Genomic DNA, 12,871 nt, shown 5'->3' on the forward strand with positions numbered 1-12,871 from the left:
AGTGCTGCTGCAACCCGCCCTGAGCACAGTCCTGGCCCAGCCCCTCTGCAGAGAAGAAGCTAGCGCAGTCCCCAGTCCCAAGCCCACAGCGGGCAGCCGACATTTACCCCACACACAAATCCAGGGAGCACATGTCACCCATACCACCCCCAGGAGGGTGTGCAGCGGTAGGGAGCTGCCCCCTCCATACCCTCTGGATGAGCCGCCCGCAGATCTGTCCCATGCCCCACCCCACCGTGGCTGGGCAGCACTTACCTCTGCCTCAGCCCCACTTCCTCCCTCACAGTAGGGTCCTCTATCTGCCCCCTCCCCACACCTCTTCCTTCCCACAGACTTACCGGCTGGATGCTGCTTCTCAAGCTGCCAGGCTGTATTCCTGGCTGCATGCATGCTGTGGCTGTATGCATGCACACAGCATTTATTGGTGACGTTATCAGCTAGACCGGCCAAAAAAAGCCTATGGCCAGTAATGTTATTTTCCTTTTATCAGTGCCAGTCTGATATGGACTGATATATCGGTGCACCTCAAGAAGAAATTTGCTCATGATGGCATGTGTCTTGTAGTAGAAGAGTAGGATTCATTTTTAATATGAAAGGGGAAATGTCATTCAAACTGTTGTATATGGCTATGATCTCATGGGTTTTCTACTTGTCAGACCAACTGATTGAATTTTGTTTATTAGCCAAAAATTTGTGTTCAGTACATTTGGTTTTTTTTCAAAAACTGGGAAACTTGTAAGCGTAGTTCAACACAGTGATTAGTGAGTAACCCTGGGGTGCTGCCAGACCCTTTGAAGGGGAATAAGCGAAGTTTAAGGAGATAAGCAGATAAGTCATAGCTCTGGCTTGTCCCTGCTTGGCCAGCCCCCCACCCCCACTGCCTGGCCCCTCTAAAAGAAAGTAAGCATGGTAATATATAAATAGTTTTTGAAATGGCTTATCACTTACTTCACAAAAATCATAGAGGGGTACCTTGCATCCACTGAGCAGTGCCTCAGGCCAAAGGTTGAGTAGCTTTCGTCTAACAGTTCAGTTGATTAAAAACAAATGTATCTGAGGTTATTAGTGTATAATTATGATTAAGCAGCTTCCTAGTTTTCACACTGAATTAGGGACCTAATATGTTCTTGCCCTTAGGCCCAGAGCTGCTTAGCTATGAATGGATCCCAGGTTTCGGTCAGTCCCAGTTGGGATTCGGTGCTATTTCTGCTGTGTTTGGTGACAGGAAACAGTTTTGGTGGATGGGAGATCAACTGGTTTAAGACTGAAGCAGAGGTAATGATTCAAAGAGCCTTGGGAATACAGGAAAAGTTGGATGAAAAACTGAGTTTACATATTCATGGGGAAAGTGATATATGGAAGACTGTTTCGAAGGAGAAAAGCTAAATGTAGGAAGAGATGATTAGCTGTCGTAGCAAAGAACAAACTAGCAGGAATGTTCTGTAAAATCAGATTAAGGATATGCAGCTTAAAGGTACAAATGACAACCCCCAAATTTGCTTTTTACCCACTTTTTAAATGTGTATTTATTTCTTTTCCCATCTTATCAATTTTGTTCGTTAAATTTGTTCTCCATATCTCCCTTCTGTTTCTTACAGGGTGCCATTCTCCAGTTGTATTTAACTTCTAATTGAGTATGGGTGTGTACAGAAGTGCTCCATGCATGTTTTACAGCGCTGTAATTTAGAGCACTTTTTATAGCTCTGGAAAGTTACAGCATTCTTAAATGTGAGAGGAGCACAGTATTTGGTGGGGTGGGGTGGGGGTGCTTTTCAGCCTGCTAGAGCTGCAGGAAACTGAACAGCACCAGACCAGTGGAGAAGGCAGAGCTGGGATGAGAGGCTGTCACTCAGCCTCTCAGCCTACCTCCCCCTCCCCTTCCCCTTCCCCCTGCACTGGGAGCAGACACTGTGTCACCAGTGGAGCAGCAGCTCTCATCCAGACTGACAGCCAGGCTCCAAGGGTCTGGTCCTCATCTGTGCAGGATCTCAGGGGGTGTGTGTATCCCACCTGCAGCATGTCTCTTCCTCCCCCCTGTCCCCCCACCTCTGCTGGAAGTGAGCATCATGTCTGCCACGAGACCAGGCAATAGCTCTCACCTGGCTGTGCTTCAAGCCTCTGGTCCCCAGCCACAAAGGGTCTCGGTGGAGGCAGGGGAGGGTGGAGGGCATGCTGCTGTCTCAGTTACCTGCCAGGAGCAGGGTGAGTTGCTGGCTTTTGCAGCCTTAACTTAGTGCTCTTGGGCTACCCTGGTGGTGCTGGAGGACCGCTAAGGAGGATACTGAGCACTAAGCCCATGGGATTCTGGCGGAATCACCAGAAATTTGACTCGCCTAGAGAAGTTAGTTAAAACACTGTAGGTTGCTAAAGTGGTATAAAATACAGTGCTTCAAATTTAAATTAACTCTTGTTAAATGAGGTATTAAAAGCGCCATATCCATTTTTAAAGCGCTGTAAAGCTGTGCATTTCTGTTAAGTCATGGCAATAAAGTACTTAAAATGGTGAAAAATGCAACTTCTGTGCACTCCCTATGATGCTGAAATCTGGAACAGCCTGATCTTTGCAGGTATTTCAGTGATTGCATTGGTATTTTGTTTCACTGCGTGGTTAATAAACTAAAGTGTAGAATGGGGTGGGAATGGATACAAACTGTAAATATTAAACAATAGGGGACACATACTCTATACGCTCCAGAGTATCACAGTGCAAGCATGAATTTCAAACTGTGTCTCCTATGATGGAGGTGGAGAGAAGGAAGGAGAATTAATTGAATAAGCAGTACCATTGTGACAAGGCCTTAGTATTTTCCTTGGAGAAAATAATGGTTAACAAAAGTGAAAATGGAAACAACCTTTCCCAAGCCCACCAGCATACGTTTTCCAAAAGCAGGTTGAGAAGTTGTTATCAGGTGGTGATTTTTATCTAAATCCTGCAAGACCTTTAGGTTTGTGTTTGATTTGGGAGAGGAATTCTTAAAGGAAGCTCAGTCCTGCAGAAAGAGATGCGCATTGTCATTATATTTCTTGCTTTATTCTAAACTGTTGCTATGTGTCACTATACCACTCCTATGTTCTCTTGGGATTTACTGCTTATTCTTTCTTTCCTCCTGGCATGTCTGTTTGGACAGCTTCTTCTGGGAGTTACTGAATTCTGATTCTGAAAACATATGAAGTATTTAAAAGTTAAGCAGGGTATCCATGTGTGTTTCCTGATGAAGACCAGAAATAGGGGTAGTTTTCAAAAAAAAGAAAAGAAAAGAGCCTGTTTGGGAAGAGGAATTTTAATAAAATTGTTGTTGGAGAAACATCAACTTGCTCCTGTGGTCATCAAGAATATTAAGTATACAGGTATAATCCAGCAAGGCATCTGGGTTTCAGACTGCAAAAGGTATGCTTAGAGAGCTGTTCTTTTGTGAGGGTCTGGTGACAAATGAGCCAATGGGCAAGTAAGGTCATCCTTTCAAGTTTGATCCAGAATCTGAGCTTTGCATTTGTGAGACACCCAAGTGAGATGACTTGGGAGATTGTGCAGATTTTTCTTAGAGTGTCCTTCTTTGCTGTTCAACTAGATTGTAAATAATATATAATACTGATATTTAATTGTCAGCATTCAGCTTCATTATCCAAACCCCATTGCAAAGAAAGGTGGACGTTCAGAACTCTTGAGAGAGAGAGATTTAGAAAGCTTTGTATTCTGCCACATGAAATGACTGCCTCCCAGAAAAATTGCTGTCTTATTTAATAGGCCTTGGCTGTCTCATGTCAGGAAGAAGGCAGGGTAGATTTGCACCTTATAGACTAACTAAATCAGAGATGTGTATGCTTCCATAAGGAGAAGCTTATTTTATCAGATACTATGAAGAGACTGAAAGAGGCAGAGCTTTTAAATAGAAAGAAGGCAGTGATTGGAATAGAAAGGTAAAGAAGGGGGAGGAAAAAAAGGAGCACTGCCGGGAGAGGCAGGTTGGGTAGGAAGGAGGAAGAACAGGAAAGAGAGCATTAGTTTCCTGCATTAGTCTGAAGTCAGGCTGAAGGCAGGTGCATCTGATGAAGTAAGCTGCTGCTTATGAATGCTACTACTTCCACCAAGCAGCGGGGAGTAGTAGATACGCTGAAGTGTAGGGCTAGGATTCAGAGAGACCTCGACAAATTGGAGGACTGAACCAAAAGAAATCTTACGAAATTCAGTTAGGACAAGTGCAAAGTTCTGCACTTAGGACAGAACAATCCCATGTACTGGTACAGCTAGGGACTGACTGGCTAAGCAGGAGCTCTGCAGAAAAGGGCAGAGGGCAGTAAGCAGAATATAAACCAACAGTGCGCCCTTGTTGCAAAGAAGGCTAATGCCATATTGGGCTGCTTAGTAGGAGCGTTGCCAGTGGATCGAGGGAAGTGATTATTCCTCTCTGTTCCGCAGTAGTAAGGCCACATCTGGAGTACTGTGTCCAGTTTTGGGCCCACCACTACAGAAAGGATGTGGACAAATTGGAGAGAGTCCAGTGGAGGACAGCAAAAATGTTTAGGGGCTTAGGGCACATGACTTATGAGGAGAGATTGAAGGAACTGGGCTTATTTAGTCTGCATAAGAAAAGACAGGGAGGATTTAATAGCAGTCCTCAACTACCTGAAGGGAGGTTCCAAAGAGAATGGAGCTAGACCAGGGGTGGGCAATTATTTCAGGCAGAGGGCCGTTCACCCAGTTTTGGCAAGCTGTCAAGGGATGCAAGGGTAGCCCCGCCCCCCGGTCACCATCTTGGGACCAATGTCTCAGGGCCAGCACTGGTGGGGCCCAGAGCAGGGCACAGGATGGCAGGGGTCTATGGAGCTGGGCAGGGCTGCACCAGCAGGGTGAGGGGGAGGCTAGCCGGGCTTCATAGGGCCCCTGCCCGCCAGGACCCTGTACACCTGCTGCCCTGCTGTGGGCCCTGCCAGCACTGGCCCTGGGACACCAGTATGGGCCCTGTGCACCTGCTCACTCCCAGTGCCCCCCAGCCCTGCGGTACAGGCAGGGGCAGCGTGCAGCCCTGACTCCTTGCTCCCTGGCAGGGAACGAGCTAGTGCTGAGCATGGGGGAAAAGCAGACCCTCCCCCACCCCATGGCTGGCACTTCCTGCTGCAGCTGCTTGCAGCCTGCGTGGGACTGTCCTGAGCAGGCACAGGCAACCCCACACAGGCTGCAAATGGCTGCAGCGCTGGTCACGGAGCAGGGGAGGGGCTGCTTTTCCCCGGGCTCCTTCCCTGTCCAGGGTCTTCCCCTGCCCTCCCCCCTTACCCGAGTTTCTGGTGCTGGTGCAGCCACATGGTCCTGGGCCAGAAGCCCCTGCTGGGGCCTCAGGCTGGGGGGGCGGGGCCAGGTGGGCCCTGCAGTTGTGGGAGCCCACCAGGCTTCCCCTGGGTCCTACTGCCCCTAGTTCCTGTCATTTTTGACAGAACTAAAGACAGATAAATATAAATTTTCTAAATTTTTTAGGGGCCCTGTGGGCCGGATAGCAGGGGCAGGGCTATTTTGTCCACCCCTGAGCTAGACTGTTCTCAGTAGTGGCAGATGACAGAACAAGGAGCAATGATCTCAAACTGCAGCAAAGAAAGTTTAGGTTAGATATTAGGAAAAAACTTCCTCATGAGGTGGGTAGTAAAGCACTGAAACAGGATACCAAGAGAGGTTGTGAAATGTCCATCCTTGGCTAGGATGATCTAGTTGGGGATGTTCCAGCTTTGAGCAGGGTGTTGGACTAGATAACCTCCTGAAGTCTCTTCCAACCCTGATTTTCTATGATTCTTTGATCATGCATCTCTGACTTAGTTCATCCTGTAAGGTGCATATTTAACCTGCCTTCAATCCATTGAGGACTTTAGGGGTTAATCATAGAGTCAGTGAATCATAGGATCATCAAGTCCGGTCCCCTGCCATAGGAAGTTAATGAGCTCAAATTAGGTCAACGAGGGTTATAAAAGTTAATCCAGGTAATGGTATAAAATAAAGAATGATAGCTTATTAGTCTTTGGCTGGGAATTGTTTGGATTCTGATTGCTGTTACTGTTTTATTTGGTTTCTGAATGTGTACAATGGACACAGTTGTAAAAGTATTCACTGGTCTAAAATTAGTCAAACTGATGGAGATGTTTTCTGACTACTGTATATTAAAAATGTAATTTAATTTAATTGGAAGGTGTTATGGCTGCTTTCTCAGAATGCTCTAGGTGACAGAGTTTTAGGCTGTTTATTTTTACTGTGAAATGTTATCTCTTTCTTTTTTTTTGTGATTTAGGATTTAGATGGAAAAACACTTAATTTGGGTCCTTTACAGATGATCTGCTATAACTATTTTGTCTGACCTCTCTCTTCCAGTCTATAAAGAAGCCAAACCACTGTACCTTTAAACCTGTTTTACTCAGGCTTTAAAGTTGCAGGAGTTTAGCTCTACAGCAATCCCAAATACAGTTCCATAACCCCCCCCACACACACACACACTTTAAAATGGTTTAGTTTTATGTCTGTTCATACCAATAGTAACTATTTTGGTTGTATTTTACCTTTAAAAATGATGACTGATGGCAAATGCAGCATTTGAGAATAATTTTTAAGACAGAAATGTGTATAAGTACATATAATAAATCAAGCAGCCACTGTAATGCTTTCATTGATCAATATAGAAACCTTTCCTTGAATAATTTGTTTTATTTTATAAGATACAAGTTGAACATTTGTTATTGCTTTAGCAGATTAATATATTGGAATAAAAACATTGTTTTTTTTTTGTCACGTATATCTAGATAGCAGTTGGTATTGCTTATGAATACTATTGTTTGGAGGTTTTGCTTTAATATATTTTGCACTGTACGTCTTTTCCTTTATTTCATGGTGCCTAAATTTGTTACGTTTTGCACAACTGTTTTAGGAGTTAGGAATAGTAGTTCTGTGCTGTGAAAGGATACTTATGTTCTAAGCCGTCACCTTTTTCTCTTTGCATCTTTGATTAACGTACGTTTTCTCAAATATGATGCAGTTCATTTCTCCATTTCCTCATAGAGACTGATTTTTTTAAGGGTTCTTTGTAGTACCCATCCTGTTTTTCAAAATTGTGGAGAAGGCAATTGACTGGAAAACTTAATTTTATTATGTCGCTTTCCAAATTTTAAGTCAATGGGGGCCAGACTTTTTGGCAGGCGTGTCCCAAGCGCCACTCTCATCCCCTTCCCAAAATGAATGGATATGTTTGAGCTTAGTCACTCCCTGACTCCCTTTCCTGTCCATAAAAATGGAGAGAATGGTTCTTCTATTCATTTATGTTTGTGAAGCACTCTGGTACTGTAGCAGTGTATGCCCTGGAAAACCTTTAAAAAAAGAATAATTTTGTCTCCATAGCAGAATTTGAATAATGTTTCGTAAATAAGGTAGGGACCACACATTGAACACCAAGGAGAAAATAAAATAATAGATTCTCAGCAAGCAAGGTGTGTTCATTTTGTTCATTGGATGAGACAAGATTCTATGGGGAAAAAGGTTGGATGATTTTGTAATTGAAGCCCTGTCATAAAATATACTTGCAAGTGGTCCAGATTAAAGTTGCACAGGCAGCCTTCATTTGGGCATTTCCTTACTTCTGAGTGCTTTATCTTAGAACCTTAATAATAGTGTCTTGTTGTTGTTTTATTTGTGTAACTACCTAAGTTTCTAAGAAAGCAAACTGAAAACCAGATTAATCATGAGGAACTACATTGAAACCTGTGCAGGCCCTGAGCAGGCTTAAACTTTGGTTATGCCATGAAGACCTCTGTCATTTGATTTGGTTTAGTAGCAGGTTGATAGTTATACCAGCAGTAGAGGGTTAGGGGAGACAGACATTGGCTTTCACCAATACTTGCTGAAAGAGGAGTGGAGAGATGCAGGAATCTTAGATTTTATTCCAAGCTCTAAAGGTGCTTTAGCATGTATAGACTCTGCTGCCCATTCTCCCAAACTTTGACCCCTTTTGTTTTATCTCTTGCAAACTTCTTCCTGTCCCAGTCCTATATCTATTGCACCCCTTGTTCCTTCTCTTCTTCTCCTCATCTAGTGTGTTCCAATTTTCCCACCTCAGTCTCTTGGTCCTAGTATAGCCTCCTGCCCTAATACATTTTACTCCTACCCATCCAGATTTTCTGTCCCAGTCTCCTGTTCCCCAGGCATTATTAGCTTTCTTGTCCTCAGTTTCCTTGCTCAACTGGCCTCACTTCCCTCCCCAGTACCCCTCTCTGTTCTTCTTTCTTCATCCTCATATTGCACATCACTGCTGGGTTCCAGTCCCATCTCTCTTTGTAGGCTTCCCTTCTAACCTGTATCCTTTCTTCCCTTATTTCCTCATCCCAGAATCTCTGCCTGATTAAAGCCAGTTCTCTTCCAACATACCCAGCATGTCTCATGCCCTTCTTTTAAACAGAAACTCTAATGGAGCCATTACTGGGAGTCTGTCTGTAATCTCTCACATCTTTGCTCTCTGTCTTGCTTGAAATCTCCTTTTTGTTGACAACACATTTGACGACAAACCCCCTGATCCACCTCTCGCATTGTTCTTGGGATGCCTGTATACATAGGGACCTACCCAAATTACAGTTTCACAGAAACCTCAAAAAAATGTGTTGTCCACCATTGCCAGGAAATCTGGCATGGGCTCTGATTTTCTGTGAAATCAACCAAAAAACCCCCAAATGGTAGTGAGGTAGACTGAGTGAAGGTGCTCTCCACCAATCAGCTGTGAGGGGCAGGGCAAAAGAAGCGGTAGTGATTAGACTGAGTGAAGGCGCACCCTCTGCCAATCAGTGGTGAGGGACAGGGCAAAGAAAACAGTAGTGACATAGATTGAATGAAGGTGCCCTCAGCCAATGGTCAGTGAGGGGCGGGGTTGCTGTGAAATGCCCTGCTGTGAAATGCACGCGGCTCTGTGCTGTGAGCAGGTCACAAAAAAACTTGTTGTCTCACCATGACTTAGGTAGGTCTCTATTTATACAGGGACTCTCAAGAAAGGAATGACAAATTGCCTAAAGCCAGCAAGTCAGTATGCACAAGTTTATTGTGCATCTAATTGGGGTGCTCTTATTTAGAAATAAAGTGACTTTCATTTGTAGCTTAATCCACGTCCAGGATCATGCTACTCCTGAATTAAAACATTCAAGGTAGGGTTTAATGCATTGTCTTTAGGAACAATTAAGTCTCACAGCTTTAGGACTTGTCAACACAGAGAATTCAGATTAATATCGGATGTGAATTTAAAGCAGAATAACTTTGATTAACACATTGTGTCAGTGGTATTATGCTTTAATAAGAATGCTTCATTCTGAATTAATTACTGTCTAAAGCAAGCGGGTTCAACAACTTCGGAATAAAACATCCTCCCAGGTTGTTGATCAGGAATTAACTAGTCTGAAATAACTTCCCATGTGGACAAATTCTTAGTTAACATTTCCCATGTGACAAGTGCTTAGAGTCTTATGTAGCTGTGAGTACAGTCTGTATATGGAACAGTTCACAAGCCAGCTTCTTATGTTTTGGATAAGTCTTTAAAAATGTGCCAACTGCTAGATCAGAAATTTCTATTAATTGAAATAGGAGCTATAGTCATATACTGTATATTTAAATAGGTGTTTAAGCAGAATAGCTTTCTACAACCTGTTTTCCTAAAAAAAATTAACCTATTTTCTTCATAAAAATAAAAACTAAAAGGCCAGCATATTTTTTCTAGATGCTGTGAGAAGGTAACTTGGACGAAAGATGTGTGGTTTCCAGGAACTGAATGTTTTGATGTATACTGGTGCCTTCTCTCCATTCTGGTCAAGAGCATAGAGAAAATTTTAGAAAAATCAATCTAGAATGTTTCTCTAAGCTCCTTTTTCTGGGCTTGCAGTCCTTTGCTTTCCAGATGTTAATCCAGGCAGTACAATCTTTCTTCTGTAGATGCCTCAGTGAAGACCTTGTACTAAACCTATTGCAGTTGGCTGATAAACTTGATGTTTTAGTCTGCAGTAACTAAGATGCCCCAGGCAGTTAATGAATTTGCTTCATCAGTCCAGAAAAATTCCAGTCAGCGTTCTATCATGCAGAATGGAGATTGTTATCCTTTGGATTATTAACACTTTAGGAATAAATCCCAACATAAAATTCAGTTGAAACCTGCCTGGTTTTCGTTCTGGCAGGGATTTGTAAAGAACTGGACCTCTCCACTTATGTTACAGGTGGCTCAGACTTTCCAGGGTATGAAACAGATTGGCACTGCTCCTGGTTCCATATTGCAGTGGGTCCCTACTGACTGTTACAGGCTAAAGAAAGTTCTTCAGTTGCTCACCAAACCTCCCTTCGAACCTGTCATGAAAAGTTAAGTGTTGTCTAGCACCATGAAAGTCATCTTTGGCATGGGAGGTAAAATGAGATTAATGCAATATCCCTCAAAGAACTTTTCCTACATTTCGTGGATGAAGTCACCCTGTGAACAAACTGGAGTTATTATAAAGCTTATTTGATCTTTATTTTGCAACTTGCATATCTGATATCAATTAGGGGAATTCTGAAGTGTGATCTCAAGTATAACATACAGAAGAGAAGACTGAGGGGGGAGTTGATAAATCTTCAAATACCTGAAGGGAGGTTATAAAGAGGTTGGAGATTAGCTTTTTATCTGTGGCTGTAGGAGACCAGAACTAGGAGCAGTGGCCTTAATTTAAGCAGAGAAAATTTAGGCTGGATATTAGTAAGAACTTTCTGACTATGTGGGTGGTCAGTCATTGGGACAGGTCACCTAGAGAAGTTGTGGAATTTCCATCTGTGGAAATTTTAAAGAGCAGGTTAGACAGACACGTGACTTGGATGGTTTAGCTGGGCACAATCCTGCATTTGGCAGGGGGCTAGACTAAATGACCTTATGCATTTCCTTCCAGCCCTACTTTCCTATGATCAGGATTCTTTCCTTTTGCATAGCAGATGCTCTATTTTGTTTTTCTTCATGTGGTCACTGGAAAGGTAACAAGCCACTGAAACAAGTTTCCAAATGGATCAGAACAGGCATTTCTTAAAGAAAAAAGATAAAACTCCTCCAGAAGTGTTCAAGGCCTCTCTCCCCACCAAGGTCCATGGCAGTGTTGTGGCACAGCAATAAAACTTTGTACAAAAGAAAAAGTCTGTGAAGACTCAAGCTATCCATCTCTTCACTACTTTATAAACAATACATTGTAGAGATGTTAATTTCTTTGGATGTGATATTGGATTGTCTGGCTCTGCTGGCTGCTATGGTTTTATATCATCTTTTATCCATTTTGTTTTCTGTGCTGTTAATAATTCCCACTATTGTTTCCAGTCTGATTTATTTGGTGCAGCTGAGAAAAGACAATTTGGGTCCATCTGTATAAATTTATTTTCTCATAGCACACACACCATTCTGGAAGATCCCTCTCTTCTGAATATGGCCAGTAATTCACATGGTTTTAATGGTTGTGTGCTCAAGTCTTCACCTGAGTGTTTGAATTCTTTCTGCTTTACATAATAGGGAAAAAGAAGTGACAGGGATTAAGTACGTAATTATACAGATAAAGAGGAAAACTGACCTATTCAGTATTCAAATCAGATTTGTGGTGTTTGTTTTTTTTAAACAGCTAGATAGATTTAAAGAGCCTCCTGCGTTTGGACCAATGTGTGACTTACTGTGGTCTGATCCCTCAGAAGATTTTGGAAATGAAAACTCACAAGAGCACTTCAGTCACAATACAGTCAGAGGATGTTCCTATTTTTATAGGTAAAAAGCAATTTAGGATTTAATTGACATTTTAGTATTAAGAATTATGTATCTTTAGAAAAGGTTGATTTTACTCATAGCTGTTTTTATTTCACAGCTACCCAGCAGTTTGCGAATTTTTGCAAAATAATAATTTGTTGTCAATTATTAGAGCACACGAAGCACAAGATGCAGGGTAAGTATTTTGTATCCTTCCAGAAATTACTTAACAATGCAAAATACAAAATCATCACTTATTCTTTATGATGCAAATTAAGTTATTTGGTTTTACAGCTATAGAATGTACAGAAAAAGTCAAACTACAGGGTTCCCATCATTAATAACAATTTTTTCGGCACCTAATTACTTGGATGTCTACAATAATAAAGGTAAGAATTTATTACTAAGAAAATTATATTACATTAAATCTTTCCCAAAATAGTCTGGTGACAGAAGCACTATTCAAATATCAGTGCTGTTCTCTAAAAAAGCAAACCAAAAAACCCTTGAGTCAAACTTACAGAGTATGCAAGATGCACATGGCATATATGCATAGACATGTAAAAATAACTGTACAGGATGGCCTTTGTGCTCAAATCAACCAATGATAAAATAAGTATGCTTTTCCCTTTTTAGAAGTTAATATTTATAGAGGCACCAACCAAATGCAGACAGGAAAGGATGTTCTGTGCTTACAGAGTTGCTCAAAGTCTAAAGAAAAGCAGCAACAATTTATATATGGTTTAGCTGAGTTCATGGTATGAAGCCTGACAGAAATGAAATGTTAAATGTTGCTTGGGCAGGGACCATGAAATCAGCTCAGGAATTTGCACTGTGCATAGGGGTTTATGGGTAAGAAGACATGGAAATAATTGTGTGGGAAGCAAAAATGGGAAGGCAAACCAGGAATATTGGAATGGAGGGCTGGCCTTCATTCCAATGGAGGCAGCCTAAGCCTGGAATAGGTAGGGTGGAAGAGGGCAGCACAACAGTATATAGAGCTTTGAACATGACGTCTAAAAGCTTAAATTTCATTATAAATGGTGAGCTGGTAGAGCAAAGCAAAGGAGGGAGTGATGGGATTCAGTTGATAGACATGGCAGATACTGCATTTTGTACAATTGAGGAGGGAC

The 12,871-nt window shown here is 42.3% G+C and overlaps 1 protein-coding gene across 6 annotated transcripts in view; it reads left to right on the forward strand.

Annotated features, from left to right (window-relative positions):
- Nucleotides 1–12,871, forward strand: part of PPP3CB (protein phosphatase 3 catalytic subunit beta) — a 118,514-nt gene that overhangs the window by 65,886 nt on the left and 39,757 nt on the right. For all 6 annotated transcript variants that reach the window (XM_019502441.1, XM_019502442.1, XM_019502437.1 and 3 more), the window contains exons 6-8: nt 11,620–11,759; nt 11,857–11,934; nt 12,033–12,127. In XM_019502441.1, coding sequence (XP_019357986.1) covers nt 11,620–11,759; nt 11,857–11,934; nt 12,033–12,127 — 313 coding nt within the window. The remainder of the gene's footprint in view (nt 1–11,619; nt 11,760–11,856; nt 11,935–12,032; nt 12,128–12,871) is intronic.

This window comes from Gavialis gangeticus, unplaced genomic scaffold (genome assembly GCF_001723915.1).
Source record: "Gavialis gangeticus isolate Ggan-Ray unplaced genomic scaffold, GavGan_comp1, whole genome shotgun sequence".
Taxonomy (NCBI): Eukaryota; Metazoa; Chordata; order Crocodylia; family Gavialidae; genus Gavialis; species Gavialis gangeticus.